At 37.8% G+C, this 25,160-nt stretch overlaps 1 protein-coding gene across 1 annotated transcript in view; it reads left to right on the top strand.

Annotated features, from left to right (window-relative positions):
• Window positions 1–25,160, top strand: part of scara5 (scavenger receptor class A, member 5 (putative)) — a 104,081-nt gene that overhangs the window by 11,926 nt on the left and 66,995 nt on the right. Inside the window, exon 3 of the mRNA XM_026194496.2 lies at window positions 3,672–3,800. Coding sequence (XP_026050281.2) covers window positions 3,672–3,800 — 129 coding nt within the window. The remainder of the gene's footprint in view (window positions 1–3,671; window positions 3,801–25,160) is intronic.

Here is a 25,160-nt window from a genome sequence, read left to right as displayed (position 1 = left end):
AATCAGCTGCTCCAAAACCTCCCGAAGGTTCTCTAATAGACTGAGAATTGTTGACTGTGAAGGACTGTGTATGATAGCCTCCTGGAAACTACTATTAGAAGTAGTGCTGCTCATAAGCATTAGCAACAAAAAGTCACGTATGCTGTGACATTTAAACAATGCTAAATTGGTACTAAGGGACCCAAAGTGTGCCAAGACAATATCACTAAATCACCATCAGCCTATAATGTCAGATGTTGCTATAAGGCAGGATGAATCAGTGTGTTTATACTTTTCTGACCCCACTATCTGAATGTTGCAGCACAAATTAAGATACACAAACCAGGGAAAGTTTTTTCCAATCTTCAGTTGTTCAACATTGGTGATTCTTAGCGAACTGTAGCCCCAGTTTCAAGTTAGTTAACAGGGGGTCATTTTAACCCTGTGTACATGCATAAATACAGTGAGTTACTGCCAAGCATTGGCTGAACAGATATTCACATTAACAAGCAGTTAAAATTAGTAGTGCAACGGATCACGGTTGATCCGAAATCCGAACCGATCCCACTCCACGGTTCGGTACGCACGTGATCCGAAGATTCGAAAAAGAAAAGAAAAGTATGTGTAAGGTGGCGTGGTGGGTCTGTCAAGCGATAGTTATGGCCAGCGCTAGCGGTCCAAGTGGCGGAGCAGAGGAGTTTGCGGCATTTAAGCAGCACTTTGCTGCCCAATCCGACCGGGCTAAAGCTATTACAAAAGCTACTGGTGTTTAGCTGCAGACGGGAGGCCATATTCCGTTGTGCAAAACAAGGGGTTTAAACTGTGATGAACGTGCTTGAGCCACGCTATGATATCTCGTTGTGCGTCCATTTCAGTGTGACAAGGTCGTTCCAAGCATGTATGAGCAGGAGAAGTATAGGCCCTGTCTCAATATGCGTACTTGTGCGTACTTGCGTACTCGTGATACGTCATCAGTCGGAGACCAAGTACTGTTCCAATTCTAAGTACTCATCAAGCCGAGAACGCGAAAAAGTCCTGGATGTGTTCTCGCTCCGCCTGTTTTATCGAGCATGCATCGGTGGTGACTTGTGTGGACTTGGTACAGCTAAATATCCCAGAATGCATTTCGTCCAAAACTCAAACAATGGCGGACAAGCGGGGCTGAAAACTTTTAAATATTACTCTTTCTGGGTCACAAAATAAACTTTTAAGTTATTTTCAAGCGAGAATGTAGCTGTGTAAACTTCAAATATCTGCTCGATTTATCAAGATGTCATATATTTCCAAACGTGCTCCGATGTTTTCGGAGACGTCTGTGACCCACCAGCTCCATAGCAGACAGCGAGGTCGAGGATCACTAGAGCCGGCGAGAACAGCGGACTCCCGGCACATCGTTTTCAAACCCCCCACGGTCTTTTCGCTACTCAGGTTAAACAAACCCCAAACCCCAGCAGCTGTCTATTGTACTAAAATAAAAATAAAGGCGTTCTAACATCACATCTGCTTGTTTTTAAAAGTTATGGCTGAACTGTCCCAGGCATCTTCTGTTGCCCTAACTACAAATGGGTGGACCTCCAGGGCAACAGAAAGCCACGTGACCATGACCACTCGTTATATCACAGCGGAGTGGTAGATACAAAGCCCTGCACTGCCCTATAGATTACATTAGATTAGATGAAACTTTATTTAACCCTCGGGTGGGTTCCTCCGGGAAATTCAGTTTCCAGTAGCACAGCACCGACAGAAGTTTCAGAATGTGAGCAGAAATATACCATATATACACATATATAAATACAGAGTATACAAAAGAGATAAATAGAATAAATAGGAATAAGAATACAAGGGAACAGCACATTTCAAGTATTGTGAGTTTATTACACCGTTGGATATTAACAAAAACTATTGCACAGTGAAAAGGCACTACAGCTTACTTGTTCCCCCCTCCTTTGTCCCCGTTTCCCCTCCCTCTCCCCTCCAGCGAGGAGTTAAAAAGTTTAATGGCGTGTGGGACAAAGGAGTTTTTAAGTCTGCTGGCCCTTGACTTTGGGAGAAGCAACCTCTCACTGAACAGACTCCTCTGGTTGTTTATGGCCGTGTGCAGAGGATGCAGAGGCTGCCCAGCATGGTCCATAATGTCCATATTGCACCTTAATTTGTTTTTATATAAGTGTGTGGAATGAGTCTTCAGTTGAATGTTTTTTAATAGGCAAAAAATACTTAAATAAGTAAACGGCGAGTCGAATTTTTGTCTTTTTTTTCTATTTTTGCTGATCCGGAAATTGATCCAATCCGTGACTTAAAACCGTGATCCAATCCGAACCGTGAGATTTTTGATCCGTTGCACCACTAGTTAAAATGGTGTACTTAATGAAGTGCCCAGTGAGTTTATAGTCATATCAGCTGCGCTTCAAATCTCATAATTACGTCTTGTTGTTTCCTTGAGACAAAAATGACTTTATCTGTGTGTAACACAATAATCTTTGAATTATACGTTTAATGTCTGAAGAAAACACATAATTCTCTTTTCTATTCCAATATCTGATGAAGAATGTGACTCCTTAGAAAATCTCTTCCCATCCTCTTGACCTAAAAGGAATGTTCTCATCAGCAACATCAACTGCCTCATTGCTGCTTCCTGCCAAGCTGTCTGACACACACACAGATGTAGAAGGGAAAAAAAAGTTCATTACTCATAAACGGTGCTGTGTCAGTTTTATTAAGACTAATTCTCAAACATCTGTTTGACCTTGAGAGCAGTGCTAAGTGCTGACATGCATTACAGCAAGAGCTCCTTAGTGAGACCATTTGTGCAGTTCATGCTGTGTAACGTAGTCCACTCAGATGAATTCCCTTATAGGAAACTTTGTGATGTATGTGTGTTATGATGTACTATAAGTTTAAATTTATTAACTGTTTCCGTTGTAATAACCCCAATGTTTCCAGATATGATATAAGGAATATACAAGTAATTTCCATCAGCATAACTTTGTGCTGAACATTGGGGGGGGGGCAAGATCTCTATTTTGCTGGTAATAACTGAAATGAGTAAAGAAAATCAACAGCCTATTTATACAAGATAATTCATAACTTTATTGGGGGGGGGGGGGGGGGGGGCGGGTATATTGGTTGGGTCTGATATTTGGGGGGGTCAAAACCCCCCTAACCCCCCTGAAAATTACACCCCTGGTAATTTCCAACCAAATGTAAACTTGTCATCATACAATTAAATGGTTTTGTAACCAACTTTTTTTAATTGTTACTTAATACTACTAAATATCACTATTTTCACAATTTTATTGGCAACTTCTTGCTTGGTTGGACCTTGAATGAAATAGAGAGCAGCTTTGTTTTTCTGTTTTTGCACAGGCAATATTATTATGGAGTATTATGCAAACGTGATCAAATACCTCTTGGGTTCAAAATGAACTTTCAGTTAGCGTGATTGCTGAGTTTTGGGCGTCATTCAGAAGTTCAAAGAGGGAAAATATGGATGTTGGGAATCTTGGATTTTCTTTTACAGTTATTATCAGCAATAAATCTGATTTCCATTATGTTCACTGACTTTTACCTCTGTTCTTTCACAACGTAAGAGACATTTAGCCAAATTGTTGTTCTTACTAGGAACAACCCATGGTTAATGATTTCGTTCAGAATGCCATTTGCTGGTATTTATAGTAAATCCTTCTTTTCAGTTTCTACAAAGCGTCGCAGGAAGCAGGACCAGTGTTGCAGCCATCTGAACTCCCTCTCATCTATCAAGTACGCCATTGTTTTCCTCTACATCCTGGTTCTTCTCACCATATTTGGACTTTGCCTTGCAGGTAAGGTGTGTGTGTCAGTGGATGACTTTGACAACAATTTATGATGTTTAAGAAGCTCTTAGGAGCCTCAAAACAGACACTGAACAGTGATCTAAGAGAAATCTTTAAGTCAAAGGTTCAACTTTATCTCTTATGAAATCAGTTGAAAGCTATTAACTTCAGTTCAAGCCACTAACACTACATATTTTGATAATCTCCTTATAAAAGATATAATAAAAAGAATGACATAAGGTCACATTTTTCTGCCTCCGTCTCACCCTACCCTTTATATCCTGTTCTTTCACAGCAATCCTCTGAATGTCCTCTCTAACAACATCCAAACATCTTCTCTGGTGTATATAGTCTTCCTCTTCTCCTCAAGCCTGGCAACCCCACATTCATTATTCTTTGCCCAATTTTTCCAATATCCCTCCTCTGCATGTGGTGACCTATTGTACAGATACTCAAGATACTGTGTTTATTTGGAAACTCTGTTCTATTGGAAAAACTGAGAGTTTTTCCTGTGGAAGTTGAGCAAATCTGCACTCCTATAACTCCTGCTGTGCTTTTGTTCTGATGTTTTGCTTGTGTGCATGCAACGAGGTGTTTATTTAAAGTGAAAACCGTTTAAATAACACAGAGAAGGCAGTTTTGTTTGTTCAGCTCGCATGAATAAGGTTTGTGACTGACTGGATATCAAATGATCTTTCAGCTGTTCTGGATCAGTTTTTCCAAATGCTTTTGCCAGCTGAATTCAACTACACTTTTGCACCAACCATTATGTTTCAAATGCAATACATCCTCATAAATGGCAAAACAGTTTGTTTGTTTGTTTGATTGCCTTCACATTTGCAAAGACAGGATCTCTGCTCTGTATAAAAACCTGCAAAAGTCAGTTTTGATACGTTTTTACATGTAAAGAAAAAAAACTTGCTTTCTTTAGTCACGGAGTAATTTGTTAATTTGGGTAAAAATAGGCCATCTTATAAGTTTGATGACTTAAGAAGACCAACCTTTACTATGTTTAGCTGTTCTTCTGTTTTCTTTGTTGTGGAGTGGAGTACACATCTGCTTCAGACCTTTCTGTAAAGTCAGATTTTCTTTGCATATGTTCATTATCATTATCATTGGCATCAAAGTCATAGTAATACTGGGCTTTTAATCATTTCTTGAACAGTTATTTTTCCAAAAGACATAGAATGATTGTACACCGTACATCTTTAAATATTTAAAAAAAAAAAAAAAAAACACGGATTGGGTGCACAGGAATTTCTTTTGGAAATCCGCAGAGGTTTAAAAGTAAACATACAGGGTCAAGCATATATTGCCTACTAACTTTTTGTTAAATTTGCCTTAGAGAACTGCTCGACCGGATGCTTTGCTAGTCATCAGTACACTTCTGGCATTATTTTTGGGGGATATTCTGACCTTGACAAAATTGTTAGTTAATTAAAATTAGTCTGTGTGCTAGCAGACCTGGCTTTTGCATAGTCTACAAAATCTTCAGCTGGGAGATCTAGGATTTGGGAAGCCCATTCCAGAAGCTTAATGGCTATTTATTAAAAGAAACAAAGGAAGGAAATTCTAAGGATCATCACCACTTTGCCAGGGTCATAAAAAGACCCAATCGGTTACACTCAGATCAAAGGAAATTTCTTAGGATGCTCAGAAACAATGCAAGAACCATCAAGGCTAAACCTGCCATGAACTGTAAACTGCTGGAACACCAAACTAACTAGAATGAGTCTTTTATCACCGTAGCCGACCACGAAAGAAGCCCCTGCCGTAAAATCCACATCTTAAAGCTTGACTGAAACACAATTGGCTGCTCCAACAGGACAATGAACTGACAGGACACCTATTAACAATGGTTTTGGAAAAAAATAGCTTGTAAAAGTTGGGTCCATGCCAACAAAGATCAAGTATTCAGTCAGAATTATGCCAGAAGCTTGGTGATAGCTCACAAAAGCATTTGGTCAAGTTGTAACTGGTTAAATCACATTTAAATAAATATGAATATAGAAATTTTGTATTTAAAATGTTAGTACCAATGGCAAGGTTGCATTGGTGTTTACTTGGTGTGGCAGAGGTGGACATTTCAACAGATATGCTGTTTGCATTTAATTTGTTGCTTATAGATAATCATTTACCCATTAAATTTGATTAGTTTTCAAACACACTAAATTAGTATTACTTAGTGAGTCACTATTTTTATTGCTTTGTTTGCTTGTTTTGTTTTTTCATATTAGATGAGCAACTCCACAATCTTCCCTTTGTCACTGAAAAAGTTCTGCAGGTTGGTAACGGCTGCTGTAGATGAGACACATTTATCCTCAGTTTGTAGAAAATCTGACAGAGAGGAAGAGAAAAGTAGAGCGTAACAAAATGTGGCTGTAATGTCTTGGACACATGAAGGAAGTGATTTTATTGTCCGTCATTTACTCTCTGTCATGTAGATTTAAGGTTGAATTATAATGTAGGACACACACACACACACTTACACACTTACATCATAGAAACCCATTTAGTTAGCTTTAAGTAACACTTCGGGATGCAGTCTGAAACTACTCCCTCTTAAACTGTCTGATCTCGTTAAGAACTGAGAACATGCATGCACAATATGAATGAGCAGTCATTTGAAGTACAGCCAATGTCCAACAAAGTCATGATGCTGATTTTATTGCCTCAGTTCATTTGACAAAATTTGATTTTTAGTTTGTACAAATGTTTTTGTGCCAAATATAGTATCAGTTTCTATAACATTAATGCAACTTTTTCTGTCATCTTCTAATCAGAGTTGTGAAGTCATTTTTTTCAAATGCAATATAAAGTTGACCTTTAGCCCTCTCCGGCGTCTCTGCTCCTACTGCAGAACTCGACACATGTGCGACAGGTTTAAACCTAATTCCCACATGTGACAGCTCTTCTAAAGAGATAAAGCAAGACAGTGATTTCCTTTGACCTGTATGGTTCCCATATTGCCATTAATCCACAGCTGTGCGTTTGCACAGAACTCCACTATATATATATTCTGGGTGATGATAAACAGCACCACCTTTGAACTGGAGTTTCAGCTTTTTTTATTTATGACATTGTATCCTGTTCTTAGCTGGCAACTGATGTGGTCTTCTGTGGTAAAATGTAATCTTACAGCAAACAAAGAAAGTTTAATTTTACCTCAGATGTTGCTGGATCCCATTTTCTTGAAACTGTAGGTTATTGTGCTTTTCTTGGAAGATAAACTCATGCACAAGCTCAGTGCTGTTCTGTAGCACACCGATTATCAAATTTACTTAAAACGAAGAAGTTGAAACTAGAATCCCAAACGTTTCTCTGGCAAAAGGCTCTTTCATGTTTCTTCTGATGAACAGCCAGTGACCATCATTGGTACAACATGTAGCGACGAGGAGAGATTAGTCATTCCCTTACTCACCAAAACATCCTCCAAGCTTACAAAGCTAGAATTGTCTTAAAAGCATAACATGTTTTCATGATCGGCACAACATAAGCGAAACAGAACAGTGGAAATTTGGACGTGTGAATTATGGGGGAAATTAGCATGAGCTGTTGTGACTTCATATCAGGCAGTCCTGTAATAAATTCCAGTATCTTCTGAGCTGTAGTTCCACCTCCTCCTGGTTAATTTGCCGGTGGAAAAAAAAACAACCCACTGGCATTGTGCCACAGCGGTCACATGGCCAATTCATTTGTATGTGTCCGTGAATGAGACAGCCTTTAGAGGTGTGTCTAACTTTATGACTGTTACCTTCTGTGAACCCTGCTGTGGCCTCCTTATAAATGTCAGCTCAGCCATAACAGGAGAGGAAGATACAGACAAACAGAGACTGAAAGAAGTTGTGAGTGCAGAGGAATAAGGGGAGATAAAGAAGATAAAGAAGAAGAAGCAACAGATCAAAAAGTTTGCTGTCTGGCTCCAAGTCAGCAGGATCCTGGCGGAATCGACTGCTCACACTAATCCTAATTTCATTTCAAGGCACTGCTCTCTCTGAGCCACCCACTCATGCCGTAACCACACAACTGATGCCATTTAATAGATGTGGCTCTGTGTGTATTCCCAGGCACAGAGATGTAGTTAAGAGTTTGGAACTGCTTTGCTGTTGTCACTGAGGTATTTAGTTATTTAAAGCTTTTAGATGAAGTTGTTTTAGAAAAGCAATCAAACCAGGCTTTTCAGACGACCTCTCCTAAATTAAATGCCGCCATCCAAAAGCTAAGTGGCTCCAGCTAAGTGTACGGGAGGCCCCTTTGCAGCACACATACACCAAGTGCACGTACAGACACATTCAAAAATGCTGCCAGTTTTCTGTGCAGTCCACATTCTCTTGTTGCTTGAATTCTCACTTGACTTTGGCTTCTCTTTTTTTTCCAGCGCTTATGTTGCCTTCTTGGCCTTTTCCCTCTGAAACAAAAAGCCTCCACTGTCTCCTGTGCATTCAGACACATTTATATTTGATTTTCTTCCGGACTCATTATGCATTATGCCTTGTCATTGAAAACATCTGCATTATTGTCATAAGTATAATGTAGTGTCTTCTGTGTCAGCGCTTCTAATTCTAAATCTTACATTTGGACAAGTGAATGATGGAAGGGTCGCAAACAGAAACAGAGTCGAGTAAAAGCCAAATGAAAGAGGATAAAAGAGCCAGATGAATCCTGCTCCATTTATTATGTGGTGAAGAGCTGCCTCGTCAGTTTTTTACTCCTACAAGGTTCCATGCAGATAGCAGAGACCTCTGTCCCCGCAGCATGAGAGAGATGGGTCTGCCAAAATGTCCAGACTTTTAGCAGATCAGAGAAGTATGTTAGAGAAACCTTTGTCTATGTGTAGTCACTTATTTTGACTGACATGCTTCAAGAGCAGGGTAGATTCTTGAAAGACATGCTTGCCTTTTGAGCTGAACTTGGCTAATGTGAATGTATGTCACTCTAAATGGTGCCAAGATGGGAATTGATTTTTAAGACTTTTGTTCCCAAAAGTCCAAAGAAGAGAGGGTTGTGGAGAAGTGGTTCTCAACTTGGGTGATGTGACCCTCGGCCAGATAAATTAGAGCGCTTTCCACATCATTAGCAGGATACTAAGGAGAAACTTTCTCTTTCATACATATTGCAACATTTAATTTATTTTGACTTATTTCCTGTCTTTCTTTTCAGGTTCTCGTCTGTAAAACAAAAAGTGTTAGAAAGTGTCCAGGTGAAAAGGTCCCACCTTAAATCCCACACATACAAGAAAGCTTAGTTAACATTTTAAGAATGGTTAGGAAACACAGTTATTCTTAAAAGACTTAGTCCTTGGTAGGAACTGAAGGACCCTAAAGCAAACAGTTCTGTGGTCATAGTATTTTAGAAATAGACCCATTAATGATCCTTACTTGACTTTGAGAAGCACTGATTGCATTTGTAAGTTTTCGAAAGATAAAAAGAATGAGAATGAACATAAAGCCATCTTGCATTCTTGCTAAATAGTGTTAAAAAAGTGGGGAAAAAATATTGATCTTTTCAGAAATCTTTTTGATTTTTACTGTTTTTAATTGTCTGACATGTAAGACATAGGCAGCATATATCCTCAGAAGAAACCCTCTTTCCTCTGTGTGAAGGACTGGGATGTTTTTGGTTGCATTTTGGCCAGACAGTGCAGCAAATACCTTGCTCTACATCTGGAGTCAGTTCTTGGCTGACTTCAGATGCACCTAACAAACACATTTAATAGCTAGAGATTGGCCCATATATGGACTTGCAAACAGAACCTAAGTTGATAACTGTCAGGGTGTTTGAGACAAGAGTGTTATGCTTGTTATGCATAATCTCTGTTTATGAGCTTGATAGGTATCCGACCATCACTGCTTACTATCATACGCACGACCATGAAAAAACATTGCAGAACTGCTGTATGGCATATTTCTGGGTCATTTGATTAAGGTCAGTTTATAATTTTATTGCATGCACTAGTTCACTATTGCAATATATACAACAGTTCCTACAGCTGTAGCATTTAGCATGTACTATATGATGGAGAATTGGCATAGATCATGAAAACTGAGTCATATTTTCCAGTTGGTAAAAAACATGGAGCTCACAGGTTTCCCTCCAGTGGTCCCGTTTTCCTTTGCTAGTTAACTGCTGGAAAACATGATGTTATGTTTGTTGTTTTTTCTTTTAAGCCATGAAATCTTGCAACAAGAGTTTGAGTTTTTTCGCTGATACTGTTGGTACTACACAAGCATGTTCTTGGCAAGTGGAAATGGGCAATAGGCCTCATGTCCTGAAACAGCTGTGGTTTATTTTGGTTTTTCGCCTTTATATTAATTGGGTTTGGTCATGGTTATGTTATCATAATTTTGTGTTTTGCATCAGTTTTCCCTGATGCAGCTAAATTGTGCTTGGCCTTAAAGAAAGTAGATTATTGATGGAAAAATATCAACTGACAGCTATGACCTGCAAGCAGAGGTTTGCCTTGGAATGAACATTGGAAAACTGGACAGAATTTATCATGATCATAAATCAACAATGTTAAAATATTTTGTATTTTCATAAAGTTGCTTTTCACGACAGAGCGACTATCCTTTATAATCATAAATCATTTCATTTAAGTTTCATGTTAAAAGTAATGTTTTGTTTCTGTGTTATCCATGGCTGTGCAAGATCACAGATACAAACAGTGGAAATGAGCTTCCTTCAGAGAGTAGCGGGGCAGTCCCTTTAATGATAGGGTGAGGAGCTCAGTCATTTGAGAGGGACTTGGAGTAGAGCTGCCAATCATCTACATCAAAAGGAGCCAGTTGAGGTGGTTTGGGCATCTGGCTAGGATTCCACCTCAAGTCCTCCCAATGAACTAGTGGCGGTGGCCAGTGAGAGGGAGGTCTGGGCACCTCTGCTTAGACTGCTGCTCTCTGTAACCTAAACCCAGATAAATGGTAGAAAATAAACTGACTACTTTACTTGCCTACTTATTTTAGTGTGTAAGTAGCTGCCTGGGTTTGTGGAATACTCACAACCTCCAGTATGTTAATTCATGTTTACAGGCATTAATTTAAATTGTAAATTAAATTTTTATTGATTTTTCATATTCATGAAAACTTTTTTAACCCACCCAGTGTTTTATGTAATAAGTCACTTTAGTGTTCACAAAATTAATACTTTCTATGTTTGAAGTGCAAACACAGCTTTATGTTGAACTTAATTATTTTATCACCACACCTGAGACCACAGTTCAAGTTGCAGCAGTTAAGACTTCTTTTCAAACTCTGTTTTATTCGTTGGCCCATTAACCCATCCTGTCTGGGTAAAATATTTGCTACAGACAAGTCATATTGTCATGGACTTGCTGTGTGCTAGGCAGGATGTAGGACCCAAACGCAGGACTCATAACTAAAAGAAATAAAAGAGGCAGCTCTATTTTGTCTGTAAATAACACACTTCAAATACAAAAAACTAAACTAGACACGACGACAAGGACTAAAATACGCAGGCAGGATAACGAGAGGATGGGGAACAGGTGGAAACACAGCTGGAACTAATCAGAAATAATGAGACAAGGGGAAAGCAAAACTAGACCCACTGCACACAGGACAGGGACTATCAAAATAAAACAGGAAACACACGGCAGGAACAGAGGCACGGACTTGACACTGAAACGTCAGGAACAGAGGGAACACGGAGCACAGGGACAGGAGTCACAAAGTGCGACATGAGATACGAGTGACTGAGGAACAAGAAAATAAACATGAAGACAGAACTAAACCTACACTAAACATGAGGGGCACACGAACAAAACTCAAGGGTCATCGACCCAGAACCATGACACATATACATCCTGTTAAAATACTTTATTTACAAAGTAGTGCTAACACAAAAAAATACATGGCAATTTCTATCCATGAACCACAAACGTATACAAATGTGCCTTCTCATGACTCTATTTGATGTTACAAATATTTTAATAACATTCAAGCTCCTGTGATAGTTGCTGAAAGTACTAGAATGAGTTTAACTGTGATTAAGGATTTCTTGTGTGCTTTATCCAACTCACATTTTTCTGTGTTGAAGGTCCCTTTCTATTCTGTTTATAGCCGCATGTTTTTAAGTCCTCCATATGAAGATATTTTTGCCCAAATTTTTCTCCTGCACTAACATAAATTGTGATCTGTGGGACACAACTGAGGCACAGGATGCCAAAAACCTGACCGTTAAAAAAAGAGAAAAAAAAAACAGTGACCGGCTCTTTTTAGCCCAACCACAAGCTTTAGATTACTTTAGCTCTTCTGAGGATATTTAAAAGACACACTCGTAATCTTTATTATTCAAGATTTTTTAAAAAAACTGCCTTTAATCTAGACCATATGTGTCAGACTAAGTTGGTCAGTATAAAAACTCTCTGAGGGTAAATCTGACACCACAAACTGCCACTCCTAGCAACTTTAAAGACAAACTTTAAAGGTCTTAAATCCCTTTCTTGTGGAAACAATAAGCATTCTGGCTGTGGAAGATGAGGTGTTTCTGACCTCAGTCTGTTTATGTTTTACACGTGTAAGACATACTGTTCCCAAACACACATCGCATGCAGGAGAGTAAAACCTCCATCACATTGTACATAGTTATGACCGCAAATAACTACATGAGTAGAAACATAGTACATTTAAATATGTAATAAACTTTATCATAGTTATAATATAAAACATGCATAGTCTTTCCAAATAATACCACAAACATATTTGGATATAGAGTACTATACACTTACAAAAATGTATGCAGTAACTAGTGTGTGTGGAAAAGTGTTTGCCCTCTTCCTGGTTTCCTAGGTTTTTGCATATTTGCCACAATTACATGTTTCAGATCATCAAACAAATGTTAATAACGGACAGAGATAACCTGAATAAATGCAAAATGCAGTTTTAGGAGGACGATTTCATTGTTTAGGGTGAATAGTTATCCAAACCTACCTGTTCCCGTGTGAAAAAGTAACTGCCCCTCTTGTTAAATCATGCATTAAATGTGATTAACCAGAGTTCAGTTTCACTAAACACACTCAGACCTGTTAAATCAAGAAACCACTTAAATAGAAGGAGATGAACCTCCCCAGGAGTGACCTCCAATTACTCCAGGAGCACACTGACGACTCATCTAGGAGGTTGAAAAAAACTCGAGAACAACATTAAAGAACATCAGGCTTCACAAGTCTCAGTTAAGGTCTGATTTCATGATTTAACAATAAGAAGGAGACTGAGCAAAATTGGCATCCATGGGAGAGTTCAAGGAGAAAACCACTGAAGAGCAAAAGGAACACAAAGGCTCAATTTACATTTACCAAAGAACATCGTTATGATCCCCAAGGGTTTTGGGAAAATACTCTGTGGATTGACGAGACAGAAGTTGAACTTTTTAGTAGGTTTTACATCTGGTGTAAAAGTAGTATTTCAGAAAAGGAACATCATACCAACAGTATAATATGGTGATGGTAGTGTGATGTCTGGGGTTGTTTTGCTGCCTCAGGACGTGGAGGACTTGTTGTTGTAAATGGAACCATGAATTCTGCAGTCTACCAAAACATCCTGTAGGAGAATATCCGTCCATCTGTTGGTGACCTCAAGCTGAAGCACACTTGGGTTCTGCAGCAGGGCAATGATACAGAACACACCAGCAACTCCACCTCTAAATGACTTAAGAAAAACTGAAAAGTTGTGGCATGACCTTAAAAAAGCAGTTTGTGTCTGAAAATCCTTCGATGTATCCGAATTACAACAATTCTGCAAAGATGAATGGGCCAAATATCCTCAACAGCACTGTAAAAGACTCATTGCCAGTTACTGGAAACACTTGATTGCAGTTGATGCTGCTAAGGGTGACCCAACCAGTTATTAGGTTTAGGGGGCAATCACTTTTACATTTAAAAAATAAACACATTCATTTAGAAACTGCATTTTGTGTTTTCTTATGTTATCTTTGTATGATATTTAAATTTGTTTGATGATCTGAAACTTTAAGTGTGACAAACATACAAAAAAATAGGAAATCAGGGAGGGGGCAAACACTTTTTCACACCACCGTACGCATGTATCTGGGATTTACACACACTCTGGGTGCCCTTAAATTGACTCTAAGAACATAAAGCCTTGTTCTAATGAGTTGCTGTTCTCTGGCCATGGCCCTTTGTGAAGAAAAGAGTCTGGAAATGTTCCAGCATTCTCAGTAGGAGTCCATTATTGAAGGAGCACGCACACCCGCACTTGTTCAGACCAAAGAGGAAGAAAAGTCAGTCAAGACGAGGAGTCCAAAAAGTCAGCAGATGACCTTATTCAGAGAGTCAGACACAGGCCATTAACATGTCAGGGATAATTGGACCAGATGTCTTTCTATTCTGTGTCCTTTCTGAATACTGCAAAGAACTTTTTTTTTTAGTTTATTTTGAGGCAAATACATCCAAGAAATCCAGTAGTAATGATTACTTGCATAGTTGCATCGATATTAATTGGTGGGGTGTAAAATTACTAAACAAATTATATTTATTGCACTTTAGCTCATTTGTTTGCAAGTTTTGATTTCATTTTTATCATGAAACATGGCAAACATTACTGACAACAAAGATAAATCTGCCAGCTGCAAGTGAGTGTCTGTGATATGCTCTTCTGCTCAAAAATTAAGGAAACATCATCACAGTATAACAAAAGGTCAGTAAAATCTGTTCAGTTAGGAAACATAAACCACTGTGATTCGATTTTGCCTGCTTTGGTGCAAATGAAAATGGCAGCACTGGAAGTGTACTTTTATACTGAATAGTTTTTCAGGCGATGATCACATCGAGATTTTCTTTTTGCCTAGTTTGGCTTTTGGCTAGTATCCTTGTCATCCTTGTTATCGTTGTCAAATGGTACCTGCAGCCTATTCAGGTTGCACAGGTAGTCCAGATCCTGATCTGAGTGTCTCACATGTACTCACAAATAATTGTGCTGCACCAGTGAACTCTAACAGAATAGCAGTAAATGACTGGGATAAGAATATATTAGCATTTCTGTGGCATCTTAGACTTACTATATAGACACACTTGTTATATAATATTTATATTGTGTAAACTTACCTTCTCACAGCATCAGTCTTGTTTCATTTTTTGGTTATTGTGTGAAGCTGCAACTCTGTTCATGTTCATTTTAAACAGATCTTCTATGAAGTATAAGGTTTTCATGGTGGCCCTGGAAATGCAAATGCACTGCAACTTCAGAAAACAAGAGTAAATACAGAAGTAATTCAAAAGCACAGAAAACAAAGTAGAAGGTGAATAAAATACAAAGGAAATAGAAAGAAACTGCCACAATCACAAAACAAAAAGGGAAGTGTTTTGGGGAAGGATAATGTGATCAAAATGAGCTATATTTTTCTTAAATTATACATTTATTTTTAAATTCCTTTTATTTATTTAACATTTGATTTATTTTCTATGTTCTCTTGTATGTAAAATATGGGTTTGATATTTGCAAATCATTGTATTCGGTTTTCATTAACATTTCCATTAACTACACAGAAAATCTTTAAAAATCATCTTTTTTAATGATTAGTTGTTCAGGCCTTACTGTTTTTATCTTTTAGAAATGTCCAGATGTCATGTCCAGATGACAATCTCTCCTTGTAAACATGTAGAACTTTACATGTTTACAGTTCAGATAAACAAGGTCGAGAGATGCAATAAAATGAAACACCGCAGTGTGTAAGTGACTCCAACACAAATAAAAACACCATGCCTCACTCCTGCTTGTCTCCATAAACAGCTATAGGGATTTTATAAATCTGCTGCAGTGGGAGGGGGGGATAAAGCTTCAGGGATTTCAGAGTACAATAGCAGGCGTCCAAATTAGTCTTCTACGTGTCTTTTTTCTGTTTTACTGGCAGACTAATTAAGCAGCAACAGATTCCAAATAGTTTTATGCTCATAAACAAACACACTGCATGGGTTTGATCTGTCTTAATGCGTGCTGGAGCTGATGTCCAAAGAGGCACACTTTGTACAGTTATGAGAGCTGGCACCCAAAAACTGAGTAGTTATTAGTTTCCACTGTGTTTGGTTGGGCGATAGCTTGGAACTAAAGTTTTAAACAAAGGATGGAAAAGTGAGCAAAAGCATGTAGATAGCAATGTCTTTAAAGTTGCAATCCACAAAATTTGATGTTAGTTTGTTATAACCAGAGACTGTATGGAAAAGGTGGATTTAGTCACCATGATGTAAACCAATGGGGCTTCACTGGAGCTGGAACTGACTATATTATGATTAGGGGGTTAAGTGCTAAGTTACAAGCTAATGCAAGAGGGAAAAAATAACTATACACTTGTTCCAAGTTGTTTGCCCAACACCCTGGTCTTCTATCAGTCACATGTCAAAGAGCAGAGGTCTATCACAATGTGCGTGAACAACCAGAAAACCAAAAAAGAATAGTAACCTCTCAGTTTCAACTCAAACTTGAGTTATTGTTAACTGGATATACATCCTCCTAAAACGTAGGCCCTGTACAGATTTCAGTGAAGCAAAATTAATCCTGCTTCCTGAGGCAATAGTCAACTGGGGCCACAATATGGCAGTAAGCTATAAGCTTTATGACAATGCTGTGTGAGATCAAAAGAGAGAGATCACTTTCTTTGGCATGTTTTATGATTTCTTTTTTTAGATTTCACTAGGCAAGCACTGCCTGCCTTGCTTGCCCTGATTGGATGATATCTGTCTTACCTAGTTTGCATGCTGTTAGGACTTTTCTTCATTCATGTAACACCATGTTGATCAGAAAAATAACACTGATCTGTTGGCAAGAGTATGTTGATAAACTGCACTCAAACCACACTCAAACCTGTCTCTCTAACAAACAACTCTAATGTTGACCACAGAAATGCTTGAAATGTGTTGTTGTTTGGTTATCATACCTCCCACTTTGTGTTTCAGTGTGTCTTACGTTTCCTTTGTTCTAAACTGTTTACTGCCAAACATTTAGTATTTAGACATTAAATCTGTTTGTGCAGCTTTCTGGAAAAGAGCATTAAGCTTTTTTCACATTAGTATTTAGAATCAAAGCAATTGCCCATGAAATGAAGTATTTTTACTGCTTTGTTTGCATATATGCTTCAGTTACGTACATTTTTTGGCAGATGTAAACCAGAAGAACTGAGATGAGGAAACAGTTCTTGCAGCACAAACCACAGTCAACTTAGTGGTAAACTACTCAGAAAGGAAGAACACCAATAAAATATCAATAATCCCTGTCAGCTGTGCGACTAATGGGGAATATGATTAATCGCAAAGCAGATTTCAGAACTTGGTTTGTCATTTTTAAGAAATAGCACTTGAAATGTGTCAGACCTTCAAAGCATTGTGAAAATTTTTTGGGATACTAAACTGAGAAAAAGTTACTATAATTAATTAAGCCACCTAATATAGTTACAAATTCACAACAAATGCAGGGTGGGGCAGTAAACTCACAATGTCAGCATGGCATGTGGAGTTACTGGAAGATAACAGCACAATTTTAATAAACAATTTTTTGGATAAAAACGTGTATACAGTATGGTTTAGATGGCACCACGCTGATGAAGGCCTATCCACCAACAGCCCTGGATTTATCTGTACTGTTCATCATTGGACATTTTATGTAGACTCAAAAAGAGCAGTGTGGTTTTCAGCTTTCAATCCACTTTGTCAGGTAGGCCTGTTCAATTGCTCATCAATGTAACTATATAATTAGCCAATCATATGGCAGCAACCCAGTGCGATTAGGCTTGCAGAGTGGGGAAGACAGGTAATTTAAGTACATTTAAATACTGCGCCAGGCAGGCTGTTCTGAGTATTTCAGAATGCAATGATTTATTGGGATTTTCTGAAACAACTGTCTCTTAGGTTTACAGACAAGGATTGGAAAAAGGGAAGACATCCCATGATGCCTTGTTAATGGCAAAGGTCAGAAGAAAATCTCCAGACTTCTTTAAGCTGATAGGAAACCAATAGTAGCTCAAATAACCACTTATAACCAATGTACACAGAAGAGCATTTCTGAGCATACAAAATGTTGAACTTTAAAGCAGTCTGGTTACAGCAGAAGAAGGCCACAGTGTTGCATTGTATTATTAATCAAAAGGTTTTTAAGATTTCTTTCTTTTTAAAAAAAATAATAACTCATTTAATCCATTCAGGAGGCAAAAACAGGTACTTCCTTTGTATGCGCACTCACAGACACACATCCATTAAGTCATTTGGCCTTTCACAGCAAGAGCTTCACTTTGATGTTTGCCACATCAGACAGGGCCCACGCTTAGAAATCAAACAAACTCCACCGCTGTCACTTCATTTGGACATTCCTGCAGCTGAGTTACAGCTGGCTGATTTCCACACAAAATCTCCCCCAGAGAGACACTTCAACACAACTGCAGAGACCAGAGACATTGTTGGTGCATATCAAAATAAATAACAAAAATCCCACAAAATTAGACATTCATTGGTCGCATCTCCCACTTTTAAGCTCTTGTTTAAAGATTTGTCTGATTTAATAAACAAAGTTAAAAGGCAAGTTTTAAGCATATATATTTTTATTCCATCTATTGTAAACCTGTGATTTTACAATATGGTTTACTTATCAGCAGTATGGCAGAACTGGGTCCTACCTATAAAAGCTGCAGGCATGAAAGGATCTATGGATCTAATATCATGTCTTTGCACCTAATTATATAATTTCAACCATAATATATATATTTGTAACTTTATCCATTTCAAAATTAAACGTGACACATGTTAATTGAAAATTAGATGACAAGAATTCACTGACAGCCTGTATGACATAAGTGGTTTTCTAAAATAAGCAAAACAGTTCCCATAAAACTTGCCTTCTTTGTCTGCCGTGTTTAATTCCTCTGCTGTTTCTGTCGAAGGAGATTACTTTGTTGATAGTTATTTTCTTTTTCATCAGTTTATGTTACCAGTAAACCAAACTTTTAAAGCTTTATTTCCATTTGCTCTCATAGACCAGTGTCCCTTGCAGCAGGTTTTCCACCAAACCGATCTTAGCAATTACACAGTGTTGAAATAATCAATAAATAAATGAGAGCAAAAGCTGTTTGTGTACCTTTAAAAGAAAAAGAACCACAATAACAAAAACTTGCAGTTATGTTAACGCTGTGGTCTGTTTTGTTTTTGTATTTTGACCAATGGTCAGAAAATCAGTTGCTCTTTGTTTTCTCCTTTAAGGAGCTTTTGAGCTAAAGAATTGTCTGCTGCTGAAAACAAGGTTAGTAATATACCATAAAGTGCGTTTGTGCATTTCTGGTCCTAAAACCAAAACAATGACCAAAGAGATGTTAAGTATGGCCTCATTTCTGCAGTTAATATATAAATAAATAAATAAATAAATAAATAAATATATATATATATATATATATATATATATATATATATATATATATATATATATATATATATATATATATATATATTCATTTGATTTACGATAACATGGCTTTAAACTCTGTTTAAAGTCGGATATGCTGTATGCTGAAAAAGAACGACATAGTGCCCAGTAAACAATCAAAGGCCATTTCTTCCCTGCAGCTGAACTCTTTGGACCTGTTAGTGTTGTGTCTGGTGTGGGATGTGGTTTGTGTACTGTGTTGTCCAGTATGCGGTGGAATTATTTATTCGTGGCGACCGACCGTGGCTGACTGAAAATCTGATTCAGATTCAACCCCGTGATAAAGGTTTGAGCAAGAAACATAAACACAGTGAAACATGATTAATTTACTGTGACGTTCCCACATATTTTATATTTTAATGTGTCATTCCAACGTTTCAGTGTAATGTTTGGCTCTGTTGTATTTCTCCTCATTGGAACTCAAGCTGCTTTTACCTACATTTTTATTCAAATTAAAATGTTTTAATGCTTTTCTTTTACTTTTTGTTTGTTTCATCTGCACCATTTCCAGCAGCAGTAATTTTCTGTTTATTGTAGCTGATGTATTGATGAACATTTGAGGCTGAACTCATTTTAACTTCTTTAATAATTATTTACATAGTAAGAAATTGCCATTACAAGTACCCGGAGCCTAAAGAAACACCTTCAGTGTTTTGTTAAATCACCAGTCCAAACCTCAAAATTATGAACCATAAATTAAAACTTCATTTAAAAAAAATAAAGGCAGCAAATCTTCACATTGAGAAACATGAATAATGAAATCTGGGACATTTTACTGTATAATAAATTCTGTGAATAAATAAATCAATGTAGCAATGTTTCACTTCTATAGACATTTGGTTTATTTGTAAACTGATGTATTTTGTATGCTGTGACAGATGAAGCCTAATATCTCCTTCTGGGAATGATGGAAGGAAGAAAGGACAAAAAGCATTGTTCATGTGTTTTTGTCCCGTCTTCCACCCCTAACCGGTCACGACAGATCGCTGCCCCTCCCACAGCCTGGTTCTGGCTGAGTCTCTCCTTCCGAGTGTTGCCAAATGCTTACTCAAAGGGGTCAGTTGATAGTTGGGGTTTTGTCTGTATTATTTTAAGGTATTGTCCTGAATTCAAAAATGTGGCACAAAAACAAACCAATGGAGGCCCAGTAGAGTGCAATCAGATGAAGAGTTTATTAAGAACACACGCGTGGGAAGAAGCACACAGCATCACATCAGCGGACTTCTTTGCCCAAAATACACAGACAATGGCTTTTTATAATGTCAGGGTTAACACCCCTTCACGCGTTATAAGAACATTATTTGCATCTTGAGAACATTATTTGCGTCGTTTACAGACAATGATCAATTTTTAGAGCTAAAGGCAGACACAGAAGTTCCTCTTTCTAGCATCTTTTCCAAATATGGCGATGACTTCCGGCCCTGAAGGCCCCCGTGGACTTGTCCTCCTCTCTGACACATCTTCTGTCACATGTTACTAAGCAAACTCAAATGCAACGGGTTGCTGAATACATTCAGGCCTTTGCTCAGGCCTGTTTCTAGATTGTATGTGTTTTGTAGGCGTGTATGCAGTTTTAACCTTCTGTAGCTCTAAGTCACTTACACAATAGATCGTCCGGACATCGCGCCGAATGATATGACCTTTCCTTAATTGACTGAACTTTAACTCTTTAATAAGCACAAAATGCAATGTGTGTGTACAATTATTATGGCTGCACCTGTAATAAAAGGTTAATGTGAGGCCAGTGGCCACTGTAGTGTGATGCTAAGGTAAAAAATTTATATGAAGTAATCTACTAGATGTATATGTAGGTTTGAGTTTCTTTACAGATTCTGTTCATCATTTTTATGGACAGAACTTTTACGAACAGCTAAGAGGCAGAGGGGGGGTCTGTTGGCGACTTCCAGCTTGGCCTTGAGCAGTTTGCAGGAGAGTGACGTACCTAAGAAATCAATTAGCACTTACAAATCTGTGGCTTTGGTTCTCATATAGTTAAGGGTGGAGTAAGGACTCCACCCTTAACTATATGAAGTTCAAGTATCTCAGGTCATGAGTGAAGCAGGAGACTGGCAGATGAATACAGTTTTGCAGATTTTGTGGTCTTTTGTGGTGAAGAGAGCTGAGCGTGAAATTGACTTTATTTTTTGATCAATCTATGCTACCTTGATCTATGGCAATTATCTGTGAATAGTGACTATAAGAATGAAACTTAAGCAACAAAAAAGCTTCCTCCAAAGGGTGACTTTGACCACCTTCAAAGACAGGTTGAGGATCTCAGGCATTTGAGAGAGTCTGACTAAAACCTCTACTTTTTAAAATAAAAAAGAGCCAACTGAGCTTTTTTTGGGAAATTAACATGATGCCTCCTGGATGTCTGCTCGGTGAGATCTTTTGGGTATATAAGAAACTTCCAGGCAGACCTAAAACACACTGGGGAGATTATGTCTCTTAATCAGAGAGATGGCTGGGTAGAAAGAAGGCTTGAGATTTGCTACGTCCATGAACCAAACTCATGTATACTGTTAAAAAGGAATGGGTGGAGTTTCCTTCTGTCACTACTGCAGCACCAAACTACACACAGATATAGTTAGACCTACACTATTTGGACAAAAGTATTGACCACACCTTTTTGAAGCCGGGTGTTTTAAGTTTCATAGTAACAGAGTGTTTAAAATCTAGCCATGCAGTCTGCCTTTAAAAACATTTTTAAAAGAGTGGGTGGTTCTAAAGACCTCACTGAGTTTGAGCACAGTAAACGAGTCAGTTTGTGAAAAAGAAATGCCTGGAAAGAATTTCTTGAAGGGGTTTCTGGTTTAGCTGGGCTGTGAATTTAACAATCACGTTTTTGGTCATACATCAAGAATTTATACAAAACTATGTCACAAATTCAGGATAGTGATAACATTTCATATCCAAAGAGTCAAAGATCAACTGTTTTTACTCAAATTTGCCAGTAGATGTTATATGTAGTGATAGTAATTTTAGTTTCCTTGTTTCTTTCTGTTTATTTTATTCTGATTCTCTGCAATTGTTTAAAAAAAAAAGAGCTGTCTATTTTAATCTTTATCACACTCCAGTTTCATCAAAGCAGTAACTAAACTTTACTCCGGATATTAATCCAACCTTTTGTTTTTCTTCCTCTTCAAATAAAGTAATGTCTGTCTTTTTGATGTGAGCTTAAAGAAGGCAGGTTGTTCACTTTCGGATTTTAAGATCCTGTAATTTCATTCTCATTCACTGCTGGAAGGCTTTCAGGTCTGCAGGTCAGTAAAAGACTCTTTCTTCTTTATTTCCTTCCCTCTTTCCTGCGTTGGCATCCCTTCAAAGTCAAGAAGGATGTTGGTCAGTTCTTGTCTGACTACTGGCCGGTCTTTTTTAGTTTTTAACACATGTGAAAAACAGTGTTATACAATAACGTCTGAGTTTGTGTTTTAGACACACTGAAAATCGCCTATTTTTAGGTGAGAAACAGCTGTTTTAATGGTTCTCCAGTTTGCTATTTTTCATCTGTCTCACAGGTCAGATCACTTTCATTGCTGGTTGGTCAATTATGAAATCTGCACCAAATTCAATTTCTGTTTTAGAGCTACATTATATGGTCTGTGAATGTTGAATTAGTTTAAGTTGTCTACTGAAAAATTGTGTCAATATTTGATTAATCTTTTTTAAAGAAAATTTGCATCTCTGCCAGCTTAAATGTCTCAATAGCTAAACTGTTTTCTCAGTTCTGTTTTGATTTTTTGAATGAATAAACCAGTTCCAGCCTCAACCTGCTGGAACTGGTTGTTCTGGCCCTTCAGTGTTGCTGTATTTGGGTTGGATAACTGGTGAGCCCTGATATGATTCAAACACAGTGCTCTGGTTAATGTCAAGACAACACCACCTCCACATCGGTGACTGATCAGATGTCTTTCCTTAAAATGAAAGTCTGTATGGAGATGGAAAGGTCACCATCACAGAAGGAGCAGACAAGTGGAGGCTCAGAAGTTTTTGTCACAACTCTATCTGCCATGTCTGACTCCTTCATGGAGGTCCACTGATGAAAACCTTGTGAGCTTCAAACTTTTGCTTTGAGGGGTTATACCATAAATTGCAGTGTAGGAGTTTATTTATAGTGAAGCATAGGTCTGCATAATGAATAGGTGGACGGGTATCATCATAGAGATTATATTTACATTCCTACTTTTATTCTGTGGGCAACAAAAATCACACTTGTGATGAGAAGTTTGAACAGAAAACTCAGAACCTGCGTATTCAATGCCACACACATGATCCCAGACTGACCAATGTAGTGTATACAGAGACCACACTAACTAGGAACAGTAGAAGTTGGTGTGGTCTTTGTATACTTAGCTTCATATGCACTGCAACTACAACCATCTTTGTATATCAAACAGCCTCCAGAAAGCAACTCAAACTGATTCTGGGGCTATAAAATAATTGACATGACATATTGCAGCTGCAAAGAAAGATAAACAGTACAGAAAGAACAATGAACTCTGCTATAAGAAAAAAATTATTGCTTGTCTGACAACTTCATTTACCTTGTTTACTCGTGTGTGTGTGTGTGTGCATATGCATGTGTGCGTGTGTGTGTTTGCATGTCTGTGTGCTGGCATTCATTACCAAACTGCATCCAAACATTGAGTATGTTTATTTTTATGGATGATTGTTGCTGGATTTTCCATGCCAGAAAGAAGCTGGAATATAGGATCAAAGGCAAAATAGTACACAATGTATACGCACTGGCTACTTCATTAGATATACCTGTTCAACTGCTCATTGATGTAAATATATAAATCAGCCTATCAGATGGCAGCAAGTAAATACATTTAGGCATGTATGGTCAAGAATACCTGCCGAAGTTCAAACGGGACCATCAGAATGTGGAAGAAGTGAGAGAAAGTAATAGTTTTACTAGAATATATATTATTTTGCTCAAAAAGTTAAGAACAAATATACAGATTTAATATTTTGGAAAATTTTAATTTTTTTGGAAGCAAAAAAATTGTAAATAACATTTGTAGACAAACCTTTTAGACAATAAAGGCACAGTATTTTGAGAATAATGTGGTAAAAACCGTGCGCTGTGTACAACTGAAACAAAAAAAGCACTATTGAAACTCAGTTGTTTGACTATTTGAAAATAGGAATCATTGCTAATGTTGTTCTCCAAAGCACCCTGAAATATATCACCATGTTCTACAAATTTGTACAAAAAAATGGATAATTGAAGTCATTCACTGAATCTGTTTGTAATGGTCCTTAAAAGAAGCTGCTTTCATTTCTTTGACACACACACACACACACACACACACACACACACACACACACACACACACACACACACACACACACACACACACAGAGTGAGTGAGAGAGACTTCCTGTGTATTAAGCAACTTTATTAAAAAGCCTGTGAGAGAGCTAAACAGGGAGATTAGTAACCATGGGTGCAGGCCAGAAGACAGAGCACTGCAGGACATTTGACTTGTACACAACAGAGCAATGGATGATGAAAGACCTGCAGCTCAGAGGGGCTGTTTAATGAGAAACTGTTTGCCTTTCACATTAATGTGCAGGAACGGACATAAAATTAAACATGCAGACCTCCTGCAAGTTCATACCGATGTTGCGTAAAACTAATTCAATTACACTAAATTCAATTTAACTATCAGGAAATTAGATTTTAACTGAAGTGAATAACAAAATATATGATAATCAAAGAAAGGCGCTTATGAAACATGATGTGAACAAAATTATAACTTTCAAATTATAAACACCAAGTATTGTGACATGACAGAAAAACTTGTTTGACACAAACGTGAAATGGGGACTGTTAGCCTTCAGAGTAAAAGTTACAAAAGGATGGCTTGCTGTGATAACACAAAACTTTTACTTCGGAGGTGAACAGTCTCCGTTTCCAGTTTGGGTTGTA

Source organism: Astatotilapia calliptera, chromosome 15 (assembly GCF_964374335.1).
Source record: "Astatotilapia calliptera chromosome 15, fAstCal68.1, whole genome shotgun sequence".
In the NCBI taxonomy this organism is placed as follows: domain Eukaryota; kingdom Metazoa; phylum Chordata; class Actinopteri; order Cichliformes; family Cichlidae; genus Astatotilapia; species Astatotilapia calliptera.
The sequence above is the reverse complement of the archived record's forward strand: the minus strand, read 5'-3'. Positions and strand labels throughout refer to the sequence as shown.